At 41.4% G+C, this 11,855-nt stretch overlaps 1 protein-coding gene across 2 annotated transcripts in view; it reads right to left on the reverse strand.

The window, feature by feature from the left end:
- Positions 1-11,855, reverse strand: part of LOC143282758 (disintegrin and metalloproteinase domain-containing protein 10-like) — a 78,745-nt gene that overhangs the window by 3,754 nt on the left and 63,136 nt on the right. For both annotated transcript variants that reach the window (XM_076588510.1, XM_076588508.1), the window contains exons 13-17: positions 10,971-11,055; positions 9,239-9,350; positions 7,632-7,787; positions 5,334-5,473; positions 4,061-4,216 (exon numbers count right to left, since the gene is read on the reverse strand). In XM_076588510.1, coding sequence (XP_076444625.1) covers positions 4,061-4,216; positions 5,334-5,473; positions 7,632-7,787; positions 9,239-9,350; positions 10,971-11,055 — 649 coding nt within the window. The remainder of the gene's footprint in view (positions 1-4,060; positions 4,217-5,333; positions 5,474-7,631; positions 7,788-9,238; positions 9,351-10,970; positions 11,056-11,855) is intronic.

Raw genomic sequence — 11,855 nt, forward strand, 5'->3', positions numbered from 1 at the left:
CTAGCATTACACAAACGACACACTCCACACACTCACGCACACACACATACACACACAGACGCATATATACACGCACATATGTTGGCGGATGCACACACACATACACACACACAATCATCCAAGTTTGCCCCATATCTCAAGGCAAGCACAACCACACAACTGTTACAGCACTGAGCTGCTATTCCTCAGGTCTGGTTCAAATCCCAACCGCACATTGGCGGGATGGGGGATTGGGTGTGAAGGTGTGAAGGCTTTCCACTATCAAAGGTCAACATTTGTGCAGACCCGCTGTACTTAACACTTTGATTCCCTTCACACACACACACACACACACACACACACACACACACACACACACAACACAACACAACACACACAACACACAAACACAGCACAACACAACACAACACACACACACACACACACAACACAACACACACAACACACACAAACACAACACACACACACACAACACAACACACACACACAACATACACACACACACACAACACAACACACAAACACACACACACACATCACAACACAACACAACACACACACACACACCACACCACACCACAACACACACACACACAACACAACACAACACACACACACACACACGAACACAACACACACACACACACACACACACACACACACACACACACACACACACACACAGAGGCAGGAGATCAAATATGCATTTTTAACTCATTCTACCCCACAGCTACATGTCTGCTACAACTCCCCAGGACCAGCACTACATGAGGCCACTGTGTAAAGAGTTGTTCGTTCACTAAAACGGCCAAAATCGATGGAGTATTGTAAACTTAATCAGTCTTCTTCTTCTTCTTCTGCATTCACTCGTATGTGCACGAGTGGGCTTTTACGTGTATGACCGTTTTTACCCCGCCATGTAGGCAGCCATACTCCGTTTTCGGGGGTGTGCATGCTGGGTATGTTCTTGTTTCCATAACCCACCGAACGCTGACATGGATTACAGGATCTTTAACGTGCATATTTGATCTTCTGCTTGCATATACACACGAAGGGGGTTCAGGCACTAAGCAGGTCTGCACATATGTTGACCTGGGAGATCGTAAAAATCTCCACCCTTTACCCACCAGGCGCCGTCACCGTGATTCGAACCCGGGACCCTCAGATTGACAGTCCAACGCTGTAACCACTCGGCTATTGCGCCCGTCGCTTAATCAGTCAAACAGAGCTTCATTTTCATGCTTCCAGGGTACATAAACAGCTCAGTTTAGAACACCAGCTGTACATAACAAGAATAAATGAAATTAGAATAGTCCATTGGCACGAGAAGCAATCATGGTATGAATCAACTCGTACCTGAACCAGAATGAGTTTCCCTCACATAATCTATGCCAATGTTCAGTCTGTTGCATGAACAAAAGCCCATCTTGCATCCCCCCCACCCCCCTCCTTCCCTCCAAAAAAAAAAAAAAAAGAAAGAAAGAAGTACAGCTGCCTGTTTGGGTGTAAATGAAAATGCCATGCAATAAACGCATGAAATGTTAAGAATTGCAGGCCCCAGATGCAAAAAAAAAAAAAAAAAAAAAAAAAAGGAAAGACATCATCGCACTGTTTTTCCTTAAAGAAAGTTATTTATCTACTGGAATGATTGCTCATTGTTGATAAATTTTCATGTGTCAGAAACTGAGAGAAATCCGGAACGCACTTTTTAAATTTCAGCAACTGTTTGAACAGGGTTTTGTTGTTTTTTTTACTTGTTATTCTCTTCGCTCCGGAAGTTCATGTCAATTGTTTTGTTAAATTTCAAGAGAAGCAGGTGAAAATAAGCAACATTGTTAGAAACCAGTGCCCTACTGAATATAACCAATGTGGATGAAGCAAAATTATATATAAAACAGTATTTTCAATTTAAGACTCCAGTGATCAACCAACTGTGACCGGCATGTCACTTTGTGATGCAAAACTTCTAAATTCAATTTTCCTGCGCATACCTTCGTAACTAATGTATTGAAAAATGCAGTACAAGAACCACAGTACATCCAAAACACACAAACATACATACACACAGAAAGACCAATACAAGTGTCCACACAAAGAAACACACACACACAGACACACACACACAGACACACACACATACACAGAGCTGTTAAAACCAAACCAAAGCTTCAAAGCACACAGAAAAGAAGCAGCTAAAAGCATGTTACACCATATATTGATGAGAAAGTTAGTGTTAAGATAACATCTAAACTGAAAAGCTAATGTTTGAGGTAATCACTTTTGTTAACATGACTTCTAATATATGACCGTAATTTAATTGTTAATGTACAGTACACATTTCACACAGGGCACCCTATGCTTTAAAGCAATTAATATACACATAAAAACCAGTTCTTAATTAAAAAGCCTATATGCATAATTTCATACACATTTCATACAAGAAACCTAAATGCTTTAAAACACTTAACACTCATGTGATATAATGGGCACTTATTTATAAGACATTCTACCATCTTAGTACAGTGGCCCTGAGCTCTAACAATCAACATCAATTTTTGGGGGGGAAATGGTAACAAAAATCAGCACCACATGACATTTTCATTAAGAACTACAAACAAGACAAATCCAATGTGTCAATAACAAAGTGCACACACACACACACACACACACACACACACACACCAACACCAACATACCCATGAAAACAGATTGGTACAAAAGTGTTTTTTGAGACCAGATTTGAACAAGAGTTTGTTTCAGCATCACAGATTTGGAGGGGAAATTTAATCCAGGCGACAGAACCGAGGCATGAAAAGGCACGCTGTCCTTGCCAAACTTCTTTTTACTATGTGGGATACAGACAATATGTAAATCAGCAGATTATCGCAAAGAACAGGATGGATCAAAAGATCAAACAAGTACTGAGGGGACGTACAACAAAAAATACTGAAACACATGCAAAGAAATTTTGAAATCAATTCTGTGAGCAACAGGAAGCCAGTGGAGTTTAGCCAGCAGAGGTTTAGTGTGGGTTTTCTTGGAAGCCGTAAGACATGGCGAGCTACAGCATTCTGAAAGTTCTGAATTCTATCTATCAAAAACTGGGGGGACCCGTCTGGGAGTGAGGAATCAAGGATGGAAAGAATCAGGGAAGTGACGAGAGTTTTGGTTCCTTCAATGGTGAGGGCATGCTGAACAGAACTTTATTCTCCACAGGATACAAGAGCAGAACCCAGGCAGTCAAACCCTTTTTTTAAACCCTTTATTCTACATACTTCCAGGTCTGCACTTTTACTCTTTGGCAGAGTTCAGTCACTTGTTTCACTGTGAGTTTGTTGTCAAACATGACACCTGTTTTCCACAATGATTCAAAGAAGTGAATTTTGTATTAACCAGTCACAATGGAATCTGGGTAATTTTTATATTTCTGAGAACCTGTTAACAGTGCCTCTTTTGTTCAACTGCAGTTTGTTTGTCATCATCCAGAATTTTACATCAGTGAGGCACAACTGCAAGCTGTGACTGCACAACTGACTGTCATCAGCAAATTCACTTTGGGAAAGTGAAACCGTGTTTTTCAATGACATTTGCCTGAGGCTGGGTGTATAAGATGAAAAAAGAATTGGTCAAAAGACAGACCCTTGTGGTATACCCAACATGAGTGGATGGGCTGGACTTAAAGCCTGAAAAACACACAGTCTGAGTTCTGTCAGTGAGATAGAATCTAATCAGTGAAACAGCTGAGTCTTTTAGGCCAAAGGTGTGTTCAAGTTGATGGAGAAGAATAGCATGATCTACTGTAGCAGAAGCACTGAGATCAAGCAAAAACCAGTTCTTAAATAAAATAATATAAAAACCATATATGTGTAAACACACACACAAAAATTATGTCTGTAAACCCATGCCACATATACATATACACTCCTGCACACACACACAGACTGACTTATCCACACACACACACACACACACACACACACACATCCACCCACACAATCAGACTCGCTCACACTCCCTCGTTCTGAGCATATGGACCGACAGAGTGGTGGCACTAACTCACCCCTTTGGCACGCTTCATCTGCTGCTTGCGGCGCTGCTCCCTCATCCTGGTTTTCTTGGGGTCCTGGCTGGGCGTGTTGTAGCCAAACACCTTGATGAACACGCCCATCAGCACGCAGAGGCCCAGCCCCATCAGCAGCACCGCCCACCAGTACTCCTGGCCACACACCACAATTACAGTGAAACACCCAGTCTTGGAAATGATGTGTTAAGTCACACCACAATTACAGTGAAACGTCCGTCTTGGGAATGTGTAAGTCACACCACAATTACAGTGAAACACCCAGTCTTGGAAATGATGTGCAAGTCACACACCACAATTACAGTGAAACACCCAGTCTTGAAAATGATGTGTCAAGTCACATCACAATTATAGTGAAACACCTGTCTTGGGAATGATGTGTAAGTCACACCACAATTACAGTGAAACATCTGTCTTGGAAATGATATGTTAAGTCACACACCACAATTACAGTGAAATGTCAGTCTTGGGAATGATGTGTAAGTCACACACCACAATTACAGTGAAATGTCAGTCTTGGAAATGATGTGTCAAGTCACACACCACAATTACAGTAAAACACCCGTCTTGGGAATGATGTGTAAGTCACACACCACAATTACAGTGAAATGTCAGTCTTGGGAATGATGTGTCAAGTCACACACCACAATTACAGTAAAACACCCGTCTTGGGAATGATGTGTCAAGTCACACACCACAATTACAGTGAAACGTCTGTCTTGGAAATGATGTGTCAAGTCACACCACAATTACAATGAAACACAGGTCTTGGAAATGATGTCAGTAGCCACACCAAAATTACAGTAAAACACACACACACACACACACACACACACACACACACACACACACATACAGAATCACACTACATAAAGAGACGTTAAACTGAAAAAAAAAAACGCACACATTTTCACAAACATACAATGAACACAGCAAACAAAAAAAAACGATCATATTCTGAAACTACGAATGCTTAATAAACACACACTCCTCAATGATTTTCATTTCTTTTTTTTTGGGGGGGGGACAGGGGGGGGGGGGGGGGGGGCAGATGGGGGCACAGAAATAACACAAGGATAGAATCATGATAAACTTAATCATGAATAAATTTGCTTGATGACATCTTCCAAAAAGGAAAACCACAAAATCCAACAGCATGCCATGTTCAAACAAAGCACAGATTCCCGTTCCCAGCACGGGAGGTATCAAAATTGAAAGTCACAATTTTCAAAGCTCTTGCGTAATGACTGACCTCGATCCAGTTCTTGACCTTGGTGAGGTTGACAGGGTCAAAGATCATGTTGGTCAACTGGTTGAAGGGACCTTGGGCATCGATACGCTGACACTTGCTGAATGTGTCACAGTAACCACGGAAGTTGTCACATGGTGAGCCTGCAAAACAGACATTTCAATCCTCTGTGTCATTTGGACACATCTCTCTCTCATTATATATATATATCTCTCATTATATATATATATATATATATATATATATATATATATGATTGTCAGTCGTGTCCGACTATGACCATCAGAACTGCAGAGGAGGCAAATGCTGTTCCGACTATTTGGGCCAGAATTTGATTATAGTGGAGAGTGTCTTGCACAAGTACATCCCCACTCTCTCGGCCAAGAGGGTTTTAGGACAGTCGGCGTTGGGATGGTTCCCAAAGGCCAACTAGCCCACAAGGCTGCAGCACTAAGAGCCAGTGCAATTTTGCCTCCTAGTTTGAGAGTCATAGTCCTTCACAAAAGACTAAGCTGTAAATGGTTTCCCAATGACTGGAGAAACCATTGATAATACAGCTCTCACTTTGCTGTTGGCCCAAATGTAAACTTATGTCAATCTGTGATATAAGCCGAGCATTACAGGTTATCAATACCCACAGATACTGTCACAAAGTGAGCCTGCAAAACAGACATTTAAATCCTCTGTATCATTCAGACACATCTCTCTCTCATTACAGGTTATCAATACCCACAGATATTGTCACACAGTGAGCATGAAACACAGACATTTCAATCCTCTGTGTCATTCGGACACATCTCTCTCTCATTACAGGTTATCAATACCCACAGATATTGTCACACAGTGAGCATGAAACACAGACATTTCAATCCTCTGTGTCATTTGGACACATCTCTCTCTCATTACAGGTTATCAATACCCACAGATATTGTCACACAGTGAGCCTGCAAAACAGACATTTCAATCCTCTGTGTCATTCGGACACATCTCTCTCTCATTACAGGTTATCAATACCCACAGATATTGTCACACAGTGAGCCTGCAACACAGACATTTCAATCCTCTGTGTCATTCGGACACATCTCTCTCTCATTACAGGTTATCAATACCCACATATATTGTCACACAGTGAGCATGCAACACAGACATTTCAATCCTCTGTGTCATTCGGACACATCTCTCTCTCATTACAGGTTATCAATACCCACATATATTGTCACACAGTGAGCATGCAACACAGACATTTCAATCCTCTGTGTCATTCGGACACATCTCTCTCTCATTACAGGTTATCAATACCCACAGATATTGTCACACAGTGAGCCTGCAACACAGACATTTCAATCCTCTGTGTCATTTGGACACATCTCTCTCTCATTACAGGTTATCAATACCCACAGATATTGTCACACAGTGAGCCTGCAACACAGACATTTCAATCCTCTGTGTCATTTGGACACATCTCTCTCTTATTACAGGTTATCATCATTTACAGAAATCTGTCATACGCTAAGCCTGCAGTACAGACATTTCTTAAATTTCTGCATCATTCCAGACACATCTTTCTTTCATTGGGATCCCTTGCATTTTCTTGACACAAGTACAATAAAGCTGTAGTGTACACCATTTTATCTCATCCCATGTAGCTCATGAAACTCATCTCATCCCATGAAACTCATGGTATGCAACACCACTTGTATTCGTACAGTCAAACAGTTAATAATTTGTTGACTGATATTTTGGTTTCACGCTCACTGTCCCGCTCTCTTGACGGGTGCAATAGTCAAGTGGTTAAAACGTTGGAATCGGCGCCTGGTGGGTAAAGGGTGCAGATTTTTCTCATCTCCCAGGTCAACATATGTGCAGACCCGCTAATGCCTGAACCCCTGTCATGTGTATACGCACGCAGAAGATCAAATATACATGTTAAAGATCCTGTAATTAATGTCAGCATTTGGTGGGTTAAGGAAACAAGAACATACTCAGCATGCACATCCCTGAAAACAGAGTATGGCTGCCTACAAAGCGGTGTAAATAAACGAAACTGTCATACATGTAAAATATTACATGTCTGTCCAAGTGTGCATGTGTGCCTGCCTGAAATATGATTGAATGACAACAGGAAATAACTGATGAGCGCCCAAATGCAGCTGTCAGTGGGCTTTACCCAGGAAGGCAGCCTGTTGTATAATTTTTTTTTTTTTTCTAATGACCCCGAGTTTGTAAAGTGCTTAGAGCTTGGTCTATGACCAAGGATAGGTCCTATATGAGTATCCATACTGAATCGAAATCAAATCTTACCGGCAGGTAGCTTAATCGCCAGATTATTGCCAGTAGACGAGCCACGGGATTTCTCCTGGTCAGCTTGGGTCAGCATGTCTTTGAAGGGCTTATTCCCAGCTATTTCCAGAGCTGCTGTGTCACTGGAACTGATGCACTTCTTTGTGGTAGGGTTTTCTGAAAGAAGGTATGGGGTATAATGTGCTGTGTTAGCACCCATGAGATGTACAGCAATTTCAGAAGTTATCACATGATTACAGAACACTGTGGATTTCCAGCAGGAATAAAAAATCTGCCAGACATAACACACTGTGGTAGAGCTGTGGGAAGCACATTAGATTTAACATAAGTTATCAAATATAGTACATTGTAGTAGCCATGGATCTGCAGCACAATAAAAACAAGAGAGGCAAGGCCTTCAAGACTCACTTGTGATAAATTAAGTCCCCTAGCATTAATTACAGAGTAATTTCCCTTCTTTACTCTCTGCACCAAAACGTTTGCAAAATAAATAAAAATTCCATGCTTAGCAAAAGAAGTTCCTGTTTGAACAAAAATGATAATAATGACTCCTCTTGTTGTGTCAGAATAAGAGGTCAAAGTGCCAAGTTTAGAGAATACAAAAAATATAAATATAACAGTAAATGCAGTTTGCATATAATTAGGCTTCTTTTTTTAATTTTTTTGTGCCCATCCCAGAGGTGCAATATTGTTTTAAACAAGATAACTGGAAAGAACTCAATTTTTCCTATTTTTATGCCAAATTTGGTGTCAACTGACAAAGTATTTACAGAGAAAATGTCAATGTTAAAGTTTACCACGGACACACAGACACACGGACACACACACACACACACACACAACCGAACACCGGGTTAAAACACAGACTCACTTTGTTTACACAAGTGAGTCAAAATGTCTGTCACATGCATTGTGCTCTTTTTGTTGCCATGGATCTACAGCAGAATCAGAAGTTACCAGATACAATATACTGTTGAAGTAGCCATGGAATCTACATTCAAGTTAACAGATATGTTGTAGTTGCCATGGAATCTACATTCAAGTTAACAGATATATTGTAGTTGCCATGGAATCTACATTCAAGTTAACAGATATGTTGTAGTTGCCATGGGATCTACATTCAAGTTAACAGATATACTGTTGTAGCCACGGAATCTACAGCAGGATTCAGAAGTTGTCAGATACAACACACTGTGGTGGCAGCCATGGCATTCGGTATATTTTCCATATAAAGAAAAAGAAATCTGGCAAGAGCCAGTTTAATAAGCTGTCACACTGATACTTTATTTAAACTTTCAGCGCATCAAAAACAGACACACACACACGCACACATGCGAACAGGAACACACACACACACACACACACACACACACAAATGAACACAAGCACACACACAAATGAACAAAATGAACACACACACACACACATACATAATACTCACACACACATACACACATAAAAACAGTGACAAACAAACACACACACACACAAACACAGTCACACACACACAAACACACACACACAAACACTCTCTCACACACACACACACACACACACGCACAACCGTCAAAGACCCCTGTGATCACTGTGCACAGGCCTCAACTCACGGCAAGCCACAAAGCACAGACTGCTGCGGCTGGCACTCTCCGAGGTCTGGAAGCATTCCTCCCACGCTCCATTGGTGTCACTGATTCTCTGACACACCGGGCCAATGCACTCCTGCTCCACAACAAACAAAAAGTACATGATTTCCTTGTTGTTGTTTATTTTGTATTTCTTTTTTTTATCACAACAGATTTCTCTGTGTGAAATTCGGGCTGCTTTCCCCACTGAGAGCGCGTTGCCATACTACAGCGCCACCCATTTTTTTGTGTATTTTTTCCTGTGTGCAGTTTTATTGGTTTTTCCTATTGAAGTGGATTTTTTCTACAGAATTTTGCCAGGAACAACCCTTTTGTTGCGGTGGGTTCTTTTACGTGCGCTAAGTGCATGCTGCACACGGGACCTCGGTTTATCGTCTCATCCGAATGACTAGCGTCCAGACCACCACTCAAGGTCTAGTGGAGGGGGAGAAAATTTCGGGGGCTGTGCCGTGATTCGAACCAGCGCGCTCAGATTCTCTCGCTTTCTAGGCGGACGCGTTACCTCTAGGCCATCACTCCACTTATATGTTGTAGCTGTCCTTTTTCGTTTTGTTCTGTCTCGTTGGTTTGGTTTCCTGTTCTTAGTCACAGACTTGACATCTTACTAGAATGTTTACTGTAAAGAAAAGAAAAAAAAATCGACTTATCAAGCTTCAGGCAAAAATACAATCCTTATTTCATATCATTCAAGTTGAAACTACAAATCTATATTTCTAAAGTTGAACCTTCTAAATCAAAGAATATTTGAAAATTTAACATTATACACAAAACAACAATGACATCAAAGCTGATTCAAAAATGAAAGTGCTGTGACTGATGCAAACATTTCGTTCTGAGCATGACATGGTGCAACAGGTCAGCACCAAAGACACTGCTGGCAGTCCACAGGTATTTTCCTTTCTGCCCAGTCATCTGCACCGTTCAGTGGCATTACTCCAACGTTGCTCATCCCGAGTTCCCCGTACACAGCCGCACCCAGGTTCCCCTGCAGCAGCCTACGGTACGGGGAAGCACTGACGTTAGATCGCAAGGAGGCTACACACGGCAGTAGACCCTACGCTGCTGCGGAGTCACTTTAGCTGTGTTCAGCAGTGCCTCTTCTGATTTAATGTGCTAAGGACACCACCTACTAAGCCACCCTGCTTATGACAATAATCACTTAATCACGGAGCCAGACTGAATGAGTGTCTCCCCCAAGGTGGAGACTGCTACCATGTCCCTCCAACGACAGTTCCCTGTGAATCTGCCGACACTGAAGACATTGACAGGACTCACCCTGAGCTCAGAAGAGGAGGAGGATTGAAACTGAGGTCACCATGACAGCAGGGCATGAAAGGCGACAGAAACTAGGGCTTTTGTTGTTGTTTTTTAGTTGTTTTTCATTGATGATGAAATATACAAGGAAATTATGATCAACGTCAGGTTGTCATGACATCCTGCACCATGAAAAAGTCTCTTCAATGGTGTTCACACACACACACACACACACACACACACACTCTCTCACCACACCACATGCACTTATCAACATACATCACACACACACACACACTCTCACCACACCACATGCACTTATCAACATACATCACACACACACACACACACATACAAACACACACACACACACATATAGCCCAAGAGACACACACAAAAAAACCACTCGCGCACACACTGCGCCTCACATTTGCAGACTTACTCCAAAGTTGCAGACTTTGCTAAAGTCATTGCAGAATGTCCCGTCAGGTTTGGCATCAGGCACTGGACAGCTGGCATTCTGGCCAGTGTCAAGGTTAAGGACATACACATTTCAAAAGATTCTGTCATAACAAACAAACAATAAATAGATGAACAAATATTTGTTTTCCAAAAGAAAAAAACCAACTCACCATGCAAAATAAAAACAGATGTGTCCATTCATAAATGAATGGACGATATGGATACTTATATAGCTCATATCCTCCATTAGAGACCAAGCTCTGAGTGCTTTATCGAAGGACTCGAGTGAGTAACTGGATTTTTAAGTCTACTCACACAAGGTGATAGTAGACTCAATTCTTTCCAAAAATTCAGAGATGCAAACCATTCAGGTCAACATGTGATTCCATTTTTTGTTCGTTTGTTTGCATATTTGTTTTTAAGGGAAAAGAACACCCCACCCATCCCAAAATAAGAAAGGAAAAAAAAAAGGAAAAAAGTATGGGGTGTTGGATGGCAACTGGCAGCCTACAAGAAATTCAGAATGATGTGCACGAGATCAAACAGCCAGGCTGCAGGACGCCAGAAAGTTCATCACTCAGGGATCAGGCTGGCAGACAACTTGAATGTTCAACAACAACAAAGCAGACAACTTGAATGTTCAACAACAAAGCAGACAACTTGAATATTCAACAACAAAGCACACAATCTGAATGTTCAACAACAAAGCAGACAACTTGAATATTCAACAGCAACAAAGCAGACAACTTGAATATTCAACAGCAACAAAGCAGACAACTTGAATATTCAACAACAAAACAGACAATTTGAATATTCAACAATAACAAAGCAGACAACGTGAATGTTCAACAACAACAAAGCAGAC

This window comes from Babylonia areolata, chromosome 6, assembly GCF_041734735.1.
Source record: "Babylonia areolata isolate BAREFJ2019XMU chromosome 6, ASM4173473v1, whole genome shotgun sequence".
NCBI lineage: Eukaryota > Metazoa > Mollusca > Gastropoda > Neogastropoda > Buccinidae > Babylonia > Babylonia areolata.